General features: G+C 49.0%; 2 protein-coding genes across 3 annotated transcripts in view; one reads left to right on the top strand and one right to left on the bottom strand.

Moving 5' to 3' along the window:
* Positions 1-8: 8 nt before the first annotated feature.
* On the top strand, positions 9-20,433 carry UBE3B (ubiquitin protein ligase E3B). 2 transcript variants are annotated; one of them, XM_038187452.2, is made up of 27 exons: positions 9-207; positions 459-628; positions 719-839; positions 1,914-1,973; positions 2,319-2,423; positions 2,534-2,630; positions 3,154-3,239; positions 3,900-3,982; positions 4,670-4,775; positions 5,449-5,569; positions 5,899-6,076; positions 6,456-6,625; positions 7,361-7,528; positions 8,219-8,390; positions 9,151-9,269; positions 9,850-9,964; positions 10,352-10,451; positions 10,885-11,004; positions 11,326-11,502; positions 11,589-11,699; positions 12,010-12,147; positions 12,564-12,629; positions 14,008-14,066; positions 16,065-16,247; positions 16,576-16,687; positions 17,055-17,147; positions 17,560-20,433. In XM_038187452.2, exons 2-27 carry the CDS (start codon positions 468-470, stop codon positions 17,749-17,751), a joined length of 3,213 nt encoding a protein of 1,070 aa, XP_038043380.1. In that variant the 5' UTR covers positions 9-207; positions 459-467; the 3' UTR covers positions 17,752-20,433. The 2 variants fall into 2 exon arrangements, with proteins under 2 accessions (XP_038043380.1, XP_038043381.1); XM_038187453.2 differs by having other exon boundaries at positions 9-274.
* Positions 95-21,100, bottom strand: part of MMAB (metabolism of cobalamin associated B) — a 28,714-nt gene continuing 7,708 nt past the window's right edge. The window contains exon 11 of the transcript XR_011803725.1: positions 95-109. The gene's annotated coding sequence lies outside the window, so the exon portion shown is untranslated. The remainder of the gene's footprint in view (positions 110-21,100) is intronic.

The raw sequence follows: 21,100 nt of genomic DNA, 5'->3' as shown, positions 1-21,100 counted from the left end.
GTTTCCGCCGGCCCCGCGGCGCCTCACGGGGCGCCCGGCTCGGGCTCGGGGGCGGCGGGCGGGGGGGGGGCGGCCCCGGGGACCCCCTCGGAGCCGCCTCAGAGCCCCGGGCGCGGCCTTCGAGGCCCGGCTGCGGCCGGGGGCGCTCCCGGTACCCCCTCGGTGCCCCCTCGGTGCCCGTGGGCTCGCTCCCGGTACTGTCTGCAGGTGATTTTGGTAAACCGGGCCCGGGGCTGGAGCACCGGGCCCGTGCTCGGGCTGTGGGGGCTGTGAGGTGAGGGCCCGGCCGCCCCCTCGCTCGTTCCGTGCTTCAACCGCCTCGGCCCGCCTCAGCCGGGCCCCCTGAGTGTCCCTGCTGCGTCCCCAGCCCTGCAGTGACCGCTTCTTGCCTTAAGCTTATTTCTGGTTTATTTCCTTAATCTTTTTTTTTTTTTTCTGGTTCCCTTCTTTATTTACAGGCTGTGAAGATGTTCAGCGCCAGCCAGTCCTCCAAGGCGCAGTTCCTCGACAAGGCCCGGCAGGCCCGGGAGGAGCGCAGGGAGCTGAAGGAGCGGGAGCGCGCCGCCGTCCAGATCCAGGCCCTGGCCAGGAGGTTTCTGTGCCGCTGCCGCCTGCAGAGGGACATCAGGTGGGTGACATTCTGCTCTCTGTGCTTTGCTCGCCATCAGAGCACCGTGCTGGGGTTTAACCCCCAGTGTCGGTGCTCCCCCTTTCCTAGGAGAGAAGTGGAGGATTTCTTTGGGGCCAATGAATCCGCCTCGAGTAAAAGGAGCGCGCTGTCTGTCTTCAGAATCGCTCGGAAGCTGCTGTTTGTTTTTAACCACAAAGAGGACAAAGAGGTAAGGCTTCTACTGCGACATTCTTTCCTTCTTTCAATTACATATGTTAACGTTAACTCTGTTTAAATAGCTACCCGGTGTTCCTGGAGGCTCTTGCAATATCTTTTGGCTTCAGCAACATGATCTCTGCCTCCTGCTCCTTCTCGGAGAGGTCTCACTGCAGGACTGAAACAGAAGAGCCCCTGAATTTTTCAGTAGTGGTTCTGTACTCAGGGCATAGTTTAACAGCTGTTTTTCCTGGTGACCGTGCCAGCAGCGGTAATTGAGCTGCGCCTCATGATTTTGTCAGCTAGGCCAGCGCCCCAGGCAGGTGCGTTGTGGCAGCCCACAAAGATCTGTCCTGGCATAGGGCAGCGTGCAGGCTGCTTGTATTGCAGCTGCTGCTCTGACCTTGCCCCAAATTTGTGGCTTCAGGGCAAAGCCCTGTGCTGTAGTGTCTCTGTCCATGAAATGATGATATTTTTTTTTCCCCAGAGAGCTGTGAGGGCTAATTGAAAGGAAAACAATTGAAAAAAATGAAAGTCTGTGTTTAAATTGCAGCAGCAGGAGGTGACTTTGTGACTTTTTACATTTGTGTTCCAATAAACTCCTCCTGCTGACAAAGGGACAAGTGCTGCAAATGCATCTTTCTGGATTTACAGCATGAAAACCAAATGTGGATGCCACATATGGAATTTTTAGGTGCCTGGTGTCTGTTTGAAGTTCTGTGTTATGGTAACGAGGTGCTGAAATCCGTCTCTTCTACTTCCTCTTCAGCACAGCGCTGGTCTGTGCTTCCTTGTGCTCTGTTTCTGGGCACCCCCCTCAGTTTGAATACCGAACTGGGAAGGCTGAGGAATTCCTCCTATTTACGAGCAGTGTGGCCAAGGAGAGAGCTCTTCTGCACAGCGCTGGCAGGGCGCGTAGATGAGCTCTCGGGGAAGGAGCCAGCAGCACTGCCCGGGGGGAACGTGGCTGGAACGTGTCCATGTGCAGAGACCTCGCTCCCTCTGCTCTGTTCCTCATGCTTTTCCAGAATAGCCCCTACTGCAGTTAGAACCAACATCACTTTTGTTATTCTGTCTGTTTTTGCAGAGATTCGAAAAGCTGTGCCGGTGTATTCTAAATAGCATGGATGCTGAGAACGAGCCCAAGGTCAGCAGGGCGTTGTTTGGTTTTGTTTTGTTTTTTTTTTTTCTGTGGGTGGGGATTTAGGTTGGTGTTGTGGGAATTATTTCGCTTTCAACTCCCCCAAACATGGCTGAGATTCCATCGTGACTGTTTGGAGAGGTTTCTCACTATCCCTCCAATATTTTTAGTGTCCCGTGGTGGGTGGTGTGCTCTGACCAAGTGATCTCTGGGAAGAGAGCTAACTTGGCTCCGCTGCTGGGTTCAGTGGGGCTCTGAGAGGTGGTTTTGTTACAGAGCTTCCTGGTAATGTACTTAGCCCATCAGCAGCACAAACACTGATTGTTCCTGTTCGTGTCCTGCCTGCCTCAGGTGTGGTACGTGTCCCTGGCGCTCTCCAAAGACCTCACACTCTTGTGGATCAAACAGATCAAGGACATTCTGTGGTTTTGCTGTGAATTTCTCAAGCAGCTTAAGGTAAAAAAACAAAAACATTTTCGTTGTGTTTTTGTCTGCCTGCATCGAACAATTCTGCAGTTTGGCACAGAGGTGATGAGGTTTATTAACGCTGGTGCTTCTCATTGCAGCCTGATATCTTACAAGACTCCAGGCTGGTCAATTTGCACCTCACGATGCTCGTCACCTTCACGGACACTTCTACCTGGAAAATCCTTCGGGGAAAAGGTCGGTTTATCCACTTCAGTATCTTAAGGCACTGACCTGGGGCTTGTTTTTCCAATCTCCTGAGCACTGTTTCTGCTCCTGCCTTCTCCCCATGCTTACCACAAAGATTTGCTATGCCTGTGCTCACACAAAGCAGGGAATGGCAGTAAGGATTCCTTTGAGATGAAGGAGGCTACTTCCCTTAGAACAGCAACAGCTGTTGCAAGGTTTTTATGGTTCTCCGGAGTCTCACACACCAGAATTGCTCAGAGGATAAAGGGATGTGCATTTAACTCGGTGTTTGTGGGGGAAATACAGAGAAAAAGTAAACAAGTGCAGTGAGGAAATGCAGCTCTTATAGCTTAAATGTTCCATTTTACCAAGGCTTGATGTGAAATGCTGCTAAAATGGTTGTTTTGCATCTAAGGGCAATGAATTTATGCGAGAAGGGCTTGTGAATTGACACATCAATTTATAGGTTGTGAGAGAATGAGCAGCGCAGCTGTGATACTGGTTTAATAACGTCACTGCTTTAACCTGGCAGGTGAAACCCTGCGGCCTGCCATGAACCACATCTGTGCTAACATCATGGGACACCTCAACCAGAAGGGATTCTATTCTGTGCTGCAGGTCAGTCTCAGGCTGCTACAATTGTCTTCAGTTTATTCTAAATAAACCCCAGTCCCGTGCTACAAGCTTCCATGCTCTGAGGAAGCTTTTGTGAGCTCTGGGTGGTGGTTTGTCGGGGAGAGGCTGGGTGTGGAGCACTGGTGGTTTGTGTGGGCATACTTTTCTTCAGAGCAGAGTCTTCCTGTTGAGCCCAAATACATCGTCTGCCTTTTGTCTCTACTGGCAAATCTAAATGCTACTTCATTGTCTTATAATAAGAGCAAGGACTTTGGAATGTTTTTCCTAACTTTGCTTTGTGTTCTGTTCTGTTAGGGAAAGGAACCGATGTCATTTTACCTAATCCTTTAAATTAAAATGATGCTACCAAGCTGCTATGAGCCTTGCCTGTTAATTTTAAAAGGCCTGGGAATCTTCTGAGTACAGTGCCTAGAGAAATAAGAGCTACTGGCTGCCTGATTTGAATGCAGTTTCTCTTTATGCCGTTATTAATCTGAACCCTTCTGTTCTGCCAAATATCTAGCAGTAACTCTTTTTCAGGGTTTTTTTTTGGTGTTGTTCTTTCTCTGCTCTGAAAATGAACACAACATCTTTCACAAACAGTTATAATATTTTTTTTTTCTGAGTACTGCAGGGTTTTTTTTTTTGTTTGTTTTATTCCAGATTTTGCTAACTAATGGCTTGGCAAGATCCAGACCATCCTTGTCCAAAGGCTCTTTAACTGCCATCTTCTCCCTCGCACTGCGGTAAGGCAGCCAAAGGCTTTATTGTGCTGTTGCAGACCTCTCTCTGCCAGTCCCTTTGTGCCTTTGAGAGTTTCTCCCTGATAAAAGAGCTGCTTTAGGCAAATAGTTCACTTTCCTGTCATCGTTTTTTCAGGTCAGAATGCTATTAAGTTAGTAATAAGTGCTAGCATAAGTCTAGACTTGGGAGTGCAGTTCCTGTTCAGGACACAGGATCTGCTCGCTGTTCTGCTGGACTGTCAGAAGGGACCAGAGCTCTCTGGATAAGTACAGTTGTGCCCCTTAACGATGAGCTGCTGTTGCACATTTATCTGTTACCGTAGAGAGCTCTTGAATAAGTCTCCTAACGTCTGCCTAAGGAAAACGTTATTTAATTACTATCTTTGTGGCAGTGTGGAGAGGGGGAACTTAGGAGATGAACTGCTTAACATTTATAGCTCTCTGGGTTGCGTGGATGAGCTGTGGAAAAATAGGTTATGCTGTGAACTGTTTGACTTATTCTATTCCCTTGAGTCACGAGCAGTTTTGTGAACTTGCTGTGGTAACAGAAGTGTAAGTGAACGTTCTTCTCCAGTCGTGCTTCTTGATGAGGATAGAATCAGAAGCCGGTCCTGAATGGCTCGGTTAGAAAGACTGCGTCCTCCTTTGCTAGGTCAGGTATCTTGCACTGAAGTATTTTTCTCTCTGTAGCCCTGTGATTGCTGCACAGTTTTCAGACAATCTGTTGAGGTCATTTCTGATCCATATCATGTCTGTGCCTGCTATAATGACTCATCTCGCTACTCTAACACCTGAGGTAAGTGGGTGAGGTAACTACCAAAAATCCACTGACTATCACACAGGGCCACTTGTTATTCCATTTTATCAGCTCTTAGAATAGAACATTGGCATTTCTTTTCCAATTGCAAGCTCTATTGAGGAAATACTTGATCCCTCCACATGCTCAGGGCTTCTAATACCACAGGAGTTATCAACACCACTGAGGTGATGGACTGAACTGTCCTCAGATAAATAAATAAAACAAAGTGAAAGAAATATGTGACACAGCTTGAGTTTTTGCACGTACTTATCCTTCCATTTCTGTAATTGTAGGCAAAGGCAAAATAGAAATCAATCTGTTGCATGGCAGAGGATCTCTGATGGGAACTAGCAGGCTGTCCTCTAATTAATTAAACGTGTCTGCTCCTCTGCGTAGCTTGGTGCAGACAGCAGTTGTTGCACAAAATCGGCATTCTGTGCTCTTGCAGACAGTTGAAAGTCTGCCTACAACTAGAACGTGGCCTGTTCAGCTGCAAAGCTTTTCATTTCTTAGACCAGCTTTGAGTCGAGGACTTTCTCTGTCTTCAACAGTTTTAACTTTCTGATTTATCTGGAAAGGAAAGGCAGTCCAAACTGCTGATAGCAGATGAGCTATGGTTGTTCTGTGTGGTGCTTCTCAGCCTCACCTGCAGTTAAATTCTGTGTTTCAGCGACTGGCAGTGATAGAATCTCATGAGCTTTTCCGCAAGTTCATCCTGTTTTTAAGTCGTGAAGTGCAGTGCCGAGATGTCTGCGTGTGCTTGGAAGGAAGTCACACTCTGTGTTTGTTGGGTAAGCACCTGTAAGACGTCCTCCTTCTGTGCTTGGAAGGGAGTCTTGACTCACTTGACTCTTGATCTGCCTCCAGTTCCCCGAATTTTACTCTTATTTAGATAGTTACAAATGAGAAGGCTGCAAGAGAATGCCAAAGTGATGCGCCTTAGTGGTTGATATGATGGAAATGGCTTCCTGTAGGGTAGCCTCTAACAGTAATTTTTTATTGGTAATCCTTTTGTGGACTTGAAAATCGTTGCGAGTTCTTTTTGTCTCTTTTATCTGTAACCACTGTCCTGAAGTGTCTGTCCCTCATTTAAGTTTTGCTGTGCTGGTTGTTCTGCCAGGTAATCTTGTGTTCTTGGGCTCCTTGAATGATAAAGTTCTTGAGGAGGAGACAGCTCATTTTGTGGGTGTGCTCATTCACATGCTCTCCTACTGCCAGAAGTACGTTTCCCAAAAGAAATCCAATCTCACCCACTGGCATCCTGTTCTGGGCTGGTTTTCACAGACCGTGGATTATGGGTAAGTGAAGACGACCTTATGGTGATAGATGCTTTAAGCCTCTGTTTATTTATAAGCTGCAAAGTGCTTTAGGATTTGAGATGAACAGCGTGACCCTATTCAGAGTAGCTTCTCAGCTGTTTCAGGTTATATCTGCACAATTTAAACTGTCTCATTCATACACAAATGATTACATGAGGAAATTCAATTAGTATAGTTAGATTGGTACCAGTGGCCATGCTGGCACGCTTGGTATAGGACCTGTGTATTGTTTTTTCCTTGAGGACCATCTTCAGGGTGGGTTCATGCTCCATTTTGGCTGTGAGCTAAGTGTATCAGAGTATCCCTGGTGTTTTATACCAGCCTGCCTTTTAACATCTCTCTCTGACTTGTCTTTCAGACTGAACGAGTCCATGCCTCTGCTGACAAAGCAACTGCAGCATCTCTGGGGAGTCCATATGATTCGCATCCTCTTCAGTGATGTGCTCAGCAAGAAATTGCTAGAGAATCAGGAAATAGCTCAGCTGCCAGCACAGCCAGCTTCCCCGCAGAACAGCCTCCCTATGAAGAGTCAGTTTTGGAGGGCTGCTTTTGTGTCTACATGCTGGGAGGGAGAGGGGTTGCGTGAGTGTGTGTGTTCCTCTCTCCCAGTCTCACAGGAGCTGGACTTTTCCACTTAAGCTAAAAGCTTTGAGTAATTACTTGCAGCAGCTGCCACTGCTTAGGTGGGGATATGATCTAAGTTATTTGTAATTCCAGCTCACAAAGCCTCTGTGACCTGGGGCAAGTCTTGTACTTTGGTGCTGTGAAAATATGTGCTTATTTTAGCAGTTTTTTTCTTTATTGTTGCTCAAGTAGCTGAAGTGCTTACAGCATAGCTTAGTGCTTTCCGAGGCAAGATGGGGAGGCCAGCTTCCCATGTGAGAAACGAGGTGAAAGTGGGCTTCTGGGCCTGTGAAGCATGGGGATCCTGCAAAAGCAGATTTAGAACAAGACAGGATGTTTAGAATAAGACAGGTAGCTATTTTCCAGCTGCTGCCCATAGCACTAGATCCTGTGGCTCAGTAGTTACTGCAGTTCTGGTATGGTTTTAAGCTCCAGAGTAACGTCCCCAGCAAAACATTCTTCTGTGTTGCTGGCAGCTGTACTGTGAGAACAACCTACCAAAACCTGCTGTCCGTGCCGTGACCCAGTTTGCTAAAATCCTCTTCACCACAAGGCTGCCAAGTGGCTGAGGATAAGAAATGGTTTGGAGTAGCGCTTCTGTCTCCCGAGCCAACGTCTCATGTGCTTCTCTGTCACCAGATCTTTTCAAGAGAGCTTTCCAGAAGTCTGCGTCTGTCCGCAACATCCTCAAGCCTGTTGGGGGCAAGCGAGTGGACTCGGCAGAAGTGCAGAAGGTGTGCAGTATCTGCGTCCTGTACCAGACCACCCTCACAACCCTCACGCAGATCCGCCTGCAGATACTCACAGGTGAGGGCACATCTGCGCTTTTCGAATTGCTTAATGGTAGAGAAAAAATAGATTTTTCTTATTAAATTCTGTTGACTTGTTGGTAGTTTTATTACTGACAACAGTTTATTGACTGGTTGGGTGGAAGGCTTGTTCCATCCTGCACCGTGCACCTGATCAATAGCATTCATCACTTCTTTATCAAGCATTAACACTCCAGAATACAAATTGAAGCAAGTTTTCCTATAATGAAACCTTGCTTACTCCATATCAAACTTAAGACTGAGTCAGTGTTTTCAAGAAGCCTGGCAGTATTAATCTTTGTGATGGAAACTCTGAATGCTTTCATACGTTTTAAGAACAAATTGCCAGTCTTCCAAATGGGTAGAGGAGGAGACGAGTGCTCTTTTGGCCTGGTGGATAGAGTGGAGGAAAGAGTCCACAGCAGGAAAGGGCTGCAGATATACTAATAATTAATCCCTCATTAAAAAGCCTTTTTTTTTTTTTTGGCTTTCCTGGTGATTGTACATCTCCTCTTAATACAGACAGGCCTGGGAGCCCGGTGTGTTCCCTACAAGCAATGTTCCCTACAAGCAAAGGGTTGCTTTGCAAAAGGATCTGTCAGCTCCAAGTTACACTTCTCTCTTGGAGGATGCACAAATAAAGCAGAAGAAGCTTTACTGAGTGTGCTTTGTATTTTTCCATTGCCAGGCCTCACTTACCTGGACGATCTGTTGCCCAAATTGTGGGCTTTTATCTGTGAGCTGGGACCACAGGGCGGGTTAAAGCTCTTCTTGGAATGCTTGAATAATGACACGGAGGAATCTAAGAGGCTGCTGGCCATGCTGATGCTCTTCTGTGACTGCTCCCGCCACCTTATCACGTAGGTAGCAAGAGGAGGGCGTGTTCTAGGCCTGTAATGTGAAACTCTCGTGTTTCTTAGGTTTCAAGAGGAATAGTTAATGCATTGCTGACTTTGCTTAAAGATAATGAGGTAGAGTAAGGCAGCAGGCTTTCAAATGCAATCCTGAGGAAGAGAGGACTTGAAAAGGACTTCCCCCATCAGCCTTGGGCTGCTTCGGGAATATACAGATGGCTGAAGTGGTGACGAAATACTGCAGAACTAGCTAGAGAAGGGACATAAACATTTCTGCTGCTTCTGGGCAGCAATTGCATCAGTCCAGAGCACGTACTTGGGTGTCTCCAGATGAGCTTTTGAATGGTGGTATAGCTGCAAGGAAGCTCTGCAGCTTACGTGCTTCTGTTTGCAACTCTTGCTGTATCAATCACTGACTTGCACAGCACAAAGGATGGGAGAGGTGGTGGAAAATTGTCCTTGCTGGTCAGTAGAGACAGTTTTCTTAGCTTGGATGATGAAAAAGGTCTCCTGGGAACTAGCGCGTGGGTCCTTTTAACTATGAAATACTGTCTGCTTGTATCTCAGACCTTTCATACTGTTTTCTGCTAGGATCGGATATCAATTAAAATCAGTTAATAAGGTTTAGTTGTTTATGACTTCAGATCCTCGTGTGTGTCAGTTGTCATAGAAATAAGCTGCTGCTAAAGGATAATGTGCCTTTATGAAAAAATTCAAGAGGGAATTAAATTGACACTTGTACATTTGCATTTGTTTTCTCCGATAGGATTCTTGATGACATAGAAGTCTATGAAGAGCAGATTTCATTCAAACTGGAGGAGCTCGTTACCATCTCATCTTTTCTGAATTCCTTTGTGTTTAAGATGATCTGGGATGGAATTGTGGGTAAGCGCTTTCTGTAGCCTAAGTTGAGGATGCTATTAGCACAATCTATGCCATTAATTTTTGAAAATGAAGCTTCTGCTGATTATTGCTTTGAACAAAACGATATTATTGTGTGGCTTGAGAATGTGTCCCAGCACTTTGGTGTCCAGATGCCGCTGTCATGCTTGGCACCAAATACGATGCACTCGTCTATTTCAAGTGAGAATTTGTTACCAGACATGATGGGGATACTGACTTTTGCCATCTTGCTAGAGTTTCTGTAGCTAGCAGTGTCAGTCTTTATATGGGGATAATTTTGGTACAGCTCGGTTCTCAGAGTTAGAGGAGATAGACCATTTCTGTTGTGGTGGCTTTGTTGGAGCTAGATGAGGTGGCCCTCATGTAGCTAGGAGTTTTTCACTTCAATTAAAGAAGGGGTTGTCTGTCTCCTGGGAGGCACAAAATCTCTTCCTTCCCTCTGAAGGCAGCTAGAAGAAATACACGGCTCCTACCAGCACGGGGCAGGTGATCCACGTGTTGCTCCTGGACACTCCTGTTACCTAGGGTGCCTGCACATTGTTGCTTTGTTCCTTTTCTTCAGAGAATGCCCGAGGAGAGACGCTGGAGCTGTTTCATTCTGTCCATGGCTGGCTCATGGTCTTGTATGAAAGGGACTGCCGCAGGCGTTTTGCTCCTGAGGACCACTGGTTGCGCAAGTGAGTGTCCCAGCTCGAAGCAGGGGTCCTGTGCAGCTCTCTGCTTGTCCCGGTGCAGCAGCTCCCCTTGGGGAGACTTTACTTTAAATTGGGTGCCTTTCATTCTGCCTGCGAGGTCAAGGTTGGAAGCGCTTCCTGGGTTGTTTGCGTTTAAGGATATCCCTTCTGTTGGGTTTAAATACCCCCCAGAGGTGCTCCTCTTCTGTGGTGCCATGATAAGCTGCTACTCATGGAGGGCAGTGCTCTGAGAAGTGACTCATGGGACAGATGTGTACACCTCAAGTCACTTTTGAAGTCATTATGGGTTTCACCTCTGTCCCACCCCCAGCTATTTACAGTGCCTGGGCGTTTCTCAGGGGTCTCTGAATCTGTGCCTCTCTTTGTAAGGGACCTCAAACCCAGCGTGCTCTTCCAGGAGCTGGACAAGGACAAGAAACGAGCCCAGCTGCTCCTGCAGTACATCCCGCATGTCATTCCCCACAAGAATGTGAGTGGGACAGGGGCAAAGGATGGGGGCTGAAAAGCCAGGGTGAGCTGGGTAGCCTGGGAGGGAAGGGATGTGTATCTTGAGCATTTTGTGGGGTGAAGCTCGTGACTGGAATGCTAGCTAAACAAAGGTCTCCTCCCTTCCCCGCTCTCACCCATGTATTTCCTCTATATTGTCTGCTCTCTGCTCTCTAATATTGTTGGGACCTCGTCCCTTCCAAAGCAGGGCTTCAAGAATTTCTCTGCCTCACTGGGGAACAAGGAGGCAGATCCTCCCCATTTCTAGTGACAAGGGGACGATGGTGTAGGGCCAACGTGGGGACAGGACAACTGAGAGCTGGCTCTAGCCATGCATCAGGAGCATCTGAAAGCCCCGCTGCACGGGAGGATGAGGATCCCTGTGGGTGAAGGCTTACCCGTGTTTTCTTTTTAAGAGGGTGCTGCTTTTCCGAAACATGGTTACGAAGGAGAAGGAGAAGCTTGGACTGGTTGAAACCAGCTCTGCGTCACCTCACGTCACCCACATCACCATCCGCCGCTCACGGATGTTGGAGGTGAGTGACTGGGCTGGCAGGAGCCAACAAACCAGCGGCTTGGGCTGACAAGGGAGGGATGTGAATATGTTTTTGTCTTCTCTGTGGGTTCTGAGGCACCCCCCGACAGTTCTGTCTGCTTTTTGATGAATTGGTGCTAAAGGGAAATGTTGGATTTCAGTTCAGACTGCTACAGACCTGGAGTTTTGACTAGTTGTTTTGGACACACAAATGCAATGACAAACACAGATTTAAGTGTTGTACCCCTGTCTCTGCTGTATGTTTGCTTGGGTGTTTCATGTGTCTTACCATGTTTGTCCCGTGGCTCTCCGGTCTGCATAGGATGGATATGAGCAGCTACGACAGCTTTCCCAGAACGCCATGAAGGGAGTGATCAGAGTGAAATTTGTGAATGATCTGGGTGTCGATGAGGCTGGCATTGATCAAGATGGAGTCTTCAAAGAGTTTCTGGAAGAAATAATAAAAAAGGTGTTTGACCCTGCTCTCAACTTGTTCAAGGTACGCTGCAGGCTTGCAGGTGCTAACTGTCATGAGTAGCTGCAAACACAAACAGCCTGGCTCACTGTTCTTTCCTCTGTGTGCAGACGACCAGCGGTGATGAGAGGCTGTATCCATCCCCGACATCCTACATCCATGAGAACTACCTGCAGCTCTTTGAGTTTGTGGGAAAGATGCTTGGGAAGGCTGTATACGAGGTGAGCTAAAGCTGCTGCCCTAGGGTGTTGTAGCTGTTAGTATTGCACTAAATAGTTCAGAGGCAGAGTGACCTCCACCTAAGGTTGTTCTTTAAAAGAAATGGAGCTCCCCTTTGTGTTTGCCTTTTTGCACCTTTCCATTAGCTAATGGATTTTAAGAGAATGTGGCTTTCTCAGCTGATTTCAACATCTTAAATCTTTGTATTTGTCCCACAACACATAATGTGTCCTGCAGGCCTCCTAGGTAACCACAGACCTTGCACGTAGCAAATACAGAGTGACTTTCCTTCTGCATTATTCTTCTCTGCAGGGAATAGTTGTGGATGTACCATTTGCTTCCTTCTTCTTGAGTCAGCTGCTTGGACACCACCACAGCGTCTTCTACAGCTCTGTAGATGAACTTCCCTCCTTGGATTCCGAATTCTATAAAAATCTCACTTCGATTAAGGTTTGAGCGTTATCTTTCCTGATGTTCAACTCTCTTACCACTGGTTGCTGCTAGGAATAATAGATTTGCAAATGCCTTTAGGGTGCTGATCGTCTTGAAAAACACCCTGAAAGTAATAGCATTAGTGGAGCTGCGTGCTGATACCAAAGCAAGTTGGCATGCAGCAGCCCTTTGTTTTTACTGGGGCAAGCAGGGATGAAAAAGGAGTCTGAAGGTGTAAGCTTGGAACTGGAAATCAGCAATTCCCGAGTTTTAGCCTCAGATTTTGTGCGCTCTGCCATAACTTTGAGCAAGTCGTATATTTGTTGTTATTTGGTGCCTAGCTCCTTGTAGGCATCACATCGTGGGAGAGTGATACTGAAATGCTGTTCCTGCTGCTGAACACTAACTTCATTCCCTCTCTGTTGTTCCTGTAGCGTTATGATGGTGACATCAGTGACTTGGGCTTAACGCTGTCCTACGATGAAGATGTGATGGGTCAGGTAGGCTTTTATTAATTTTATTAATTACATGGACTTCATCCCTGCTGTGTTCCCAGCACCCTCCCTGTGCTATCTGTTGATGAACACCGATAGTGAGTCCACAGTCTTGGCTCAGGCAATCCCTCTTGCTCCCGGTTAGATCCTAGCTGTTCCCTACAGGAATTGTCTCCCTTGCCTGTCTGATATTTCCAGGAAGAGCCTCAGAAGCGCTGAGAGCAACCCTGAGGATCACTGCTCACTGCTGTGGGAAAGCCTGTGATGCCCAAAGTGGCAAGTTATGAATATAAGCAGTTAGCAGCAGAAGCAGGTTTGACCCCTGAGCAGAAGCATCCTATCTTTTAGTAGTGTCTGTAGGGCAGAGATACTGACCGAAGTCTGTGTGGCCAACAGAAGGCATCTGTTTTTCTCTGCTGAGCTTTCTGATAGCTGGTCTTGGGCATCCAACAGGCAATCTGTTCCAACTTGTGCTTCTCAGAGCGCTTTTCACTCTGATTCTGGGTGGGTAACCTGCGTGCTTTGCATGGCCCCATCTGACCGAGAATCTCGAGGAGATTGACTCATAAATGACCTTGTGTTTGATTGCGGTTAGGGCTTAGCTCCGCTCTCCTTTTACAAAAAAATGCCTGTGCTCAAAGGCTGGCTCGGATTCAGAGGTTGTCTGAACTCGGCCGTAGGATTCTGTGGCTTCGTTCAATATTTAGCTGTGGGCAGAGAATAGCTCTTTCAACAAAGTTTGCCCTCTGACCCTTAACTTTTCTAGTGCCAGGATTTTTTCTTTTCTAGTTGAAAAACATTTTTTTATGCTTTCCACTTTATTTTTCAAGTAAGAAACCAGCATATGAGAGCCCAGCAATAAGGCAGGAAGGATCCTTCCCCCCCCATCTCGCTTTCTGAGCATGCTCTGCTTCGTGTTTTTGAGTGCCCAGTTTGAGGGAGTGAGCTCTGGGGAGCTCTGTCACTCGGGTGGTGCCAGGTGAGACTTGTGGAGCAGATAGCTTTGGGTCGGGCTGTTAGACTGGGCCATGCGGAGGCCCTGAGGTTGTTCTGTCTCTGGATTCTGGGATGGCAACAGCCCCCCAGGGCTCCTTGCATTGATTTGTGTGCGGTTCAGCAGTGATGGATCAGCCTAGAGAGGAGGCTTCCTCGAAGGTGGGCTGGCACCACCGGTGGGAGAGTTGGAGTTCCCTGCTGCTCAATTACTGCGTTAATAGTTAAGTGAAACTGGTTTGAGGCAGAAGCAGGATTATTACTTAAATTTTAAATCCTACTGTTTTATTGTAAAAATAAATGTTTTATGGGGAGGTAACAGCTTAGCGTGGCATTTCTTTCCATTGTGGTTCCAGGCAGTAATTAGCAACACAATCGTTTCTTCCCTCAGCTTGTTTGCCATGAACTTGTTCCTGGAGGGAAGACCATTCCTGTTACCAATGAAAATAAGTAAGTACAGCAATTAGATTTTTAAGGTCATCACTGCAAAATACTTTATTCTTGCATCTGGAATGAATTGAAATAGATTAGAGTAGAAGGAGCCCATAAATATCTTAATAGAATTTACTGGTTACAGTTCATCGGCAGAAATTGTATTAAATTCGATTTGCAAAATAAAAATTGACAATTTACTTCTTGAAACAGTGCTTCTGAGGTCAAAGGCACACAGTCTGTGAGATTCTGCAGGATTTAATGATGGTGATAGATACAGACAGATGGATTCAAAGCAATTCAGGCACACAGTCGTGAACATAGAGGGCACAGATGCTCAAAGACACCTTGGAGCAGACAGATCTCCTCAAAATGATAACATGTGGCAGTTGTATAAAGCGCTGTTCTTCAGAAGAGTCAGTGCTGAATTCAAATGCAGTCGACAGTCGTACTTTAGACACAGGAAATCAGAGGAGACACTGAGCCCTGTAGCTATTTTCACAGATAACCGGCTTTTAGATAGTTATCGTAAATGTCAACTCCAGAGCCTGAAAACCAAACCCACCTTTTTGTTCCCTTCGTTTTTTTTTTCTTCTCTATACCCTTCAGTGATCATAAAAGCAGGGTAAAATATCTATTAAGCAGATGCGTGTTTGAACTGGTAATCTGGGGCTTGTTCTCTCTAATGGCAAGTGAAAGCTGGATCCTACCTGAAGATTTATCTTTGTTAGTGTGCTTTGCAGTCTGAGCTCCCCAGTCTTTTCCCCTCTTGAGCTCTGACCAGGGAGTTTGCATTTGAAAGGATCTCTCTCTGGCTTGTCAGAAATCAGCTCGGGGAGGAGGTTGAAAGTCCTGTGTGTTGCTGTGCTCGCTTACAGCAGAAACTTTGAAGCTTTTGTGCAGATGTGCACATAAATTGGTAGTTGAGAGGGAGCGGGAGAAGTATTATAAGTGAAAGCAATCTGGAAACGGCTCCGTCTCTTAATGGCACAGCGAGGTTACCTAGCTGAAAACCCACTCGACGTGATTGTGGTGGTGTCTGCCTAGGAACTGATGAACAGCAAGGTCGGTTATTTCCACTGTTGGTAAGCAGAGGAAAAATGATGGTGCCTCTCTAATAAACGCTGCACCTCTTCTTACTCCTGGGATGCCCGTGGAAATCTCCTGAGTTTTTTTAGTGTTAGTTGCAGCTCTAGTGAAGGCTCTGCAGAGCATGACTTGTTAATCCCGAGGAACTGAGAACAGCCCTTTATTTTCATAATAGCAAAGCATTTTGTATGCACGGTATTTCTAAGGATTGTGAGCAGACGCTGAATCCTCTTTTGCATGTACTGCATAGCAATTTGTGTGTTCTGAGGATCATCTAAAACATGTTGGACTGTAACAAGATAGAAAACGTGGCTCGTGTAAGGCATTGACACTGCTGCTTCTGTCTACGTAGCTGCCCACAGCAGCATCAAATTATTTTCGAAACTGCATTTGTTTGAAAGAGCCATGGGAAACTCTGCAAAATCATCTGTTGGCTCTTTCCCTTCCAACTATTCCTGCTTTTACTGGCTTGCTCGGGAATGATACCCTTTACAACCACATTGATCAGCCATGGGTTTCAGTTCAGGCAGTACCAGAGGCCAGAGAGCTGATTTTCAGACCTAGAAAAGTTCCTGTCACTGGGGGTCTGATCCTTTAAAGAGGAGCTGGATGTGTGTGCCCCCTGTGTCAGCTGCTGTTCCGCCAAGGTTATTCAGCTAATTGTTAGAGCCAGCTGGTCTCTGGGTTGGGAAGGAGCTTTAAGGAAGGATCAGGCAGGCCCAGAGACAGAAGGAAAAAATTCTGGGCAGAGGAACAGCTCCTCCTGCTTAAATACAGAGCAGGACCCTGGAGGAGAAGAAATAACGCCTCTCCAGGCAGTGCTAGTGCCTGTGGGCTGGAGAGGCAGGTTGGCAACCCCGAGTCACACCAGCGAGGTGGGTGTCTCCTGCTCTGGCTCCCCCCCGCCACCCTGCCTCTCGCCTGCAGGATCAGCTACATCCATCTCATGGCTCACTTCCGCATGCACACGCAAATCAAGAGTCAGACAGCGGCGCTCATCAGTGGATTCAGGTCGATCATCAAGCCTGAGTGGATTCGTATGTTCTCCGCGCCGGAGCTGCAGCGACTGATCTCTGGTGACAACGCCGAGATCGACCTCGAGGACCTAAAGTAAGTGGGCGGCTCGGTCTGCTGCCTTTCTCACTCAGCAAACCAGGCTGGTTTATTGCGTGGTTGTTTGGAGGGCTGCAGGAGGCTGACTCCCAACTTTCTGCTCCTCCTGTTTGGAATTTTTGGAGCAGATGGAAACAAAACGTAAAGAAGTTCCTTAAATTTGGAGAAAGTATTAATGAACGTGAAGGGTCTTTTCCTCCACTGGCATACAGTGGTTCCTGCAAGCAGAATTTCTCTCTGCCCTTCCCTTTTCTCTGATCCAGCCCCTTTGTGGGGGCTCTTGCTGCAGCGAGCCACGAGCCTGTCACAACCTTTCTCTCCCCAGAAAACACACAGTGTACTACGGGGGCTTCCACGGGAGTCATCGGGTCATTATCTGGTTGTGGGACATCCTAGCCAACGACTTCAGCCCTGAGGAGAGAGCGATGTTCCTCAAGGTAAATCCCATTTCAGCCCAACTTGGAACTCGGGGTGGTTGGGCCAGTGCTGTTCCAGCCTGTTTCCTGCCCTGATAGCAGTATCAGAATGCTCAATGCCTTAAAATCCACACCCTGCTCCCCTGGGCAAGCAGAGGGGCAGCCCTGGGAGCAAAGTTCCCATAAATGCCCTTGTGTTGCCACGAATAGTCCTGCATGGACGGCGGTTTTCAAAGGCTAGCAGAGCACCAAAGCTCAGCAGCGTTGTACCACGGGGTGCTCAGATGCCAGTCCAAGCAGCCGCTCGCTGCGACTGCGTTAGCCATGTGTCTGTGGGAGCCAGGCTGCTCGCCCTGCTGCTGCCTTTCACTCTCCATCACTTTTTCAGTTCGTTACCAGCTGCTCTAGGCCTCCACTTCTGGGCTTTGCCTACCTCAAGCCTCCGTTTTCCATCCGCTGTGTGGAAGTCTCCGACGATCAGGTAGGCAGCCTGCTCGCTCGTGTGCCTTGCGTTCCCTCTGACCAGGAAACTAAACCTGAAAGGTGTCTGCTCGACAGGGGAAGGTGAAAGCAGCCTTCCCCTAATAGGATGCTCGTGGCTGCACCCCCCTTCTCCCACACACAGCAGCGATTGGGCTCCTATTGCTTGTCTGCAGGGTTATGTTTTCTCCTCACACATGACCCTCCCTGTGCCACTGATCCTCTTCTGCACCCTGCAAGGGGACCCTGCACATGTAATGGCACTTGAAGTTAAAAAAGAAGCTCATTTCTAGCAGCTGTGGGGGACAGGGCTTTGGGGTTTGATTCTCCCTGCTGCCAGCAGACGGGCTTTGTGTTAGCAGCTCTGCCCCGTGTGTAGCCAGGATGAGCTCAGCATTTCTACCCCGTTCCAGGACACCGGGGACACGCTGGGCAGCGTGCTGCGGGGCTTCTTCACCATCCGCAAGAAAGAGCCAGGGGGGCGCCTCCCGACCTCCTCTACCTGCTTCAACCTCCTCAAGCTGCCCAACTACAGCAAGAAGAGCATCCTGCGGGAGAAGCTGCGCTACGCCATCAGCATGAACACTGGCTTTGAGCTGTCCTAGTTGCCATGGCCCTGGACTCCACGACGGGGGCTCTCAGAGCTGCTGACTGCTGCTGGAGGTGGAGGCCTTCACGCGCAGAGCGGATCAGCCCTGCGGGAGCTGGCTGCTCACTCGGGGGCTGGAGAGATGCAGCTGATACTAGAGGTTTACAGGGAAGAGCTGCTGGGCTAGACAGGGCTGGCTCTTCCTGGGCACTTCTCCAGGATGAAGGAGGTGATGGGCCTGCCCCAATACACTTCACTTGACACCCACGTAAATCATCTTTAAAAGCAAACCCCGGGGGAGCGTAAAAGGAGCCTTAAAAGTGCCAGTCAGATTAGTGACCGTGATACCCCCAGCAGGCTGGGCAGGCTGGGCAGCTGCCACAGGGGGACCGTTTTCTTTTTTTCCTTTCCCAGGAGCTGGTCCAGTTTCTTCCTGGGTGGAAGTCAGTCAGTGAAAAGCTGCACAAAGGCAGGAACAGGACTGAGCCCCCAAGGAGACGAGCGCGAGGCAGCAGCACTGGATGTGCCACAAACAGGCACTCTTTACTCAGGTCAGGTACTGGGGGGGCGGCTTCCCGACACCCTTGCTGTGTGCAAGGCCTTTGAATTCGTTTCGAGCATGAACCACTAGCCCAGACTCAAGAAGCAGCAGGTTAAATGCGAGCAGATGGACCCTGCCACTCTCAGGAAGGCTTCGGAGTGCTGTAGGTTAAGAGCTCAAGCAGCAGGCGTGGGGGTCAGCGTGCTGAGCCAGCTGCGCCTCTGCCAAGCTCTCGCTAAAGCCTGCGACTTGGACGAAAGGAATTGTTGTCAGAACTTGCTTGGGAGCAGAAAAGGTTTAATTTTATTTAGCTTCCAGAGTTCAGGAGCTGGCACGCAGCTCGGGCAGCCCTCGCTCCCCAGCAGAGTGCTGCAGCGGGGCAGGTGCCCCCTGCTCTCTCTGGAAGGGGAGCATTCAGAGCTGCCGAGAGTCCTCTGGAAACCTCCACTGGCAAAATTCCTCCTGCTGGGACAGAAGTTTCCCTTTTATCTGCGGTCTCTTTGGTTAGGGAGATGCACTGGTGAACTCCGACTTGGCCTCTGTGCAACAGCCACGCTCACTTTGTTGCCAAAGTCTTGATTTTGGTTGCTTTGTCTCTTTCTGGCCTTACTTCTCCAGCTGCTGTTTGCCTGGAGCAGGCAGCTTTTTCAGGTGGTTGTGAATTTCAGGACGTTGTGTTTCAGGACAGCGTGAGCATGGGGGTGTGTGTGCCTGTGTGTGTGTGCTGGGAAGGTGTGGAGCCTTCCTGCTGTTTCTAACGAAGTCCAGAGCCTCATCTGCCCAGCGTTTTTGCAGCTTCCCAGCCTGGATCCCTTGTGCTGCTGCACGCCCTGCCCGGTGGGAGCACAGTTTGCTGGGCTGCCCGGGCCTTGCTGGGTTCTGGCAGAAAGCAAAGCCGCGTACCTTCTGCTCTGGGACAGGATTCAAAAGCTTCTCCCCTTCCTCTGTCACCGCTCACTCACAAAACCAACCTCAGAGGCTGTGGGTGGCTCTGCTGCCCTGCCTCCCACCTCGTCCCCTTCCTGGGGCGCTGGTGGCTCTCCCCCTGCGCTCTGGCCCCTCTGTGCTGCACGAGTCGGCTCGCAGCAGCAGCTTGGTGTGAGGCTGACGTGCCCTGCCTCGTCCTCTGCCTTGCCTCGGTCCATCCAGCGGGGATTTGCATCCCTGTCCTCGCGGGGAAGGTTCCCTGGGCTCTTTGGAAGAGGCCCCGTTACCCGCCGCGTGGTCGCGTTTCAAGCAGAGCAGAAAATACTTGGCAACGTTCAGCCGAGAGGAAAGGAATGCCCTTCGCTTCATCCTTCTCTGTTCTGCCTGGCTTCAGCAGATTTCCAGAAAGAAAGAATTGTATTTTTTTTATTTTTCAATCAATGCCTGGAAGCGATGTTGGGGTCCTTTTTTTGAGTCGTCTCAGTAATATTGAGCAGGAGTGATTGGAATAGTTGGTGAGGGCAGGAGTGTCTGCGTCCAGAGAACTCAAGGTACTGGATGAAGTCCAGAAAAGTTAAAGTTGATAGTAAAAATAATTTGGTTAGGGTTTTCTTTTGTTTTTTCCATAGCATTTCAGCGTTAAGCTGTCATTGATTGTGTAGGTGAGAGGTTTAGGCTCTGGGTTGCACCGTTCATAGTTTGAAACCTTGCACAAGATCCCTCATAGAACGCGGTGTCCAAATGGAGCACAGTGACTGTTCAGTGAGCCGTTTTGTTGAAACCAGTGAGGTAAAATCCTTGCTCCCCTTTCCCCCTTATTCCTCAGGAGCACAGTTCCTAGAAGAGATCGTAGCGCAGCCTTTGCTAGGTCCCCACCAACCTGGAATTATTGCACTAGGAGATACCACATCCGATTTGTAGCTGGCGTATAAAACGTGATCGTCTGCTAACTGCCCTGGTGGCCGCGTGCACAAGGATATTTCTCCTGAGTAGCTGGCTCCTGGCTGACCGAGAGGTTTTAAGATGGTTTTCCTGTAGCAGAGGGCTGTGAATGTGTCTGCTCCCTGCCCGCGCTGCTGCGTGCCGTGGGTTCCTCGCAGGGCAGGATGGCTCTGCCGTGGGAGATTGGCTGTTTTTTCTACGGAAGACTTGCTGCCATGGAGCTTTTGGTACATCCCTTGGATAAGAAATGCAGGGAAGAGAAAAATAAACCTGGTATGAGTAAGATGAGTGGACGTCTCTTCTTCCTTCCCCTAGGGGCAGGGAAACCGCTGGGTGCAATGCTGCTGCTCAGGGCGCACAGCAGGAGTGGGAGCAGAGCTTTGGGGCATTGATTTTCTGCCAGCAGGTGAAGGCTGCTGTCACTTGGATGTCCCTTTGTCAGGCTGGATCCTTTCATGTGCTCGGGTTGCCCTGAGATGGGCTCCTAGGGCGCTACTGGGGGTGGTAAGAGCAGCTCTGAGCCTGGAGGCACCTGGCAGGGTTGTTCTGAGCAGGATTTGTCCTTGGGTCTTAAAATATGCTTGGAGAAACGCTGTTAGATCCACAGGGTGCTGTGAGTTCAGTCCTCAGAACCTTCAGGAGAGAAGAGGTGCTTCTTGGAGGTAGGGGTAAAGGAAGCTGGACTTCAAGCCCCTGCTGTTTTTCCCATGTGGGGCCCTTTGCATCGGGCTTTTCCCCTCTCCTGGCTCTGGGATCCGCTTCCTTGCAGGAGTGCGGAGCTGTGCCTGTCGCCACGGGTCCAGCTTCCCCTCCGTGTTCAGGTTCAGCTTCAGAGCCCCACATTGTGCCCCCCTGGCCGGGTCTCACCGTGCCGACGGCCCCGCAGTGCTCAGGGCGGCCCCGTGGGCACTCGGCTCGACCGGGGAGAGGGCGCTCGGCGGGAGCGTGGAAGAGG

The sequence above is a fragment of the Anas platyrhynchos genome, chromosome 16 (genome assembly GCF_047663525.1).
Source record: "Anas platyrhynchos isolate ZD024472 breed Pekin duck chromosome 16, IASCAAS_PekinDuck_T2T, whole genome shotgun sequence".
Lineage (NCBI taxonomy): Eukaryota > Metazoa > Chordata > Aves > Anseriformes > Anatidae > Anas > Anas platyrhynchos.
Note: the sequence above shows the minus strand (reverse complement) of the source record. Positions and strands in the feature narration are given on the sequence as shown.

Bases quoted from the DNA above. Each gene is read 5' to 3' on its own strand.
- UBE3B (XM_038187452.2), top strand. From the start codon at position 468: ATGTTCAGCGCCAGCCAGTCCTCCAAGGCGCAGTTCCTCGACAAGGCC. The intron at 840-1,913 runs GTAAGGCTTCTA...CTGTTTTTGCAG, and splicing joins ACCACAAAGAGGACAAAGAG to AGATTCGAAAAGCTGTGCCG. The intron at 1,974-2,318 runs GTCAGCAGGGCG...TGCCTGCCTCAG, and splicing joins ATGCTGAGAACGAGCCCAAG to GTGTGGTACGTGTCCCTGGC.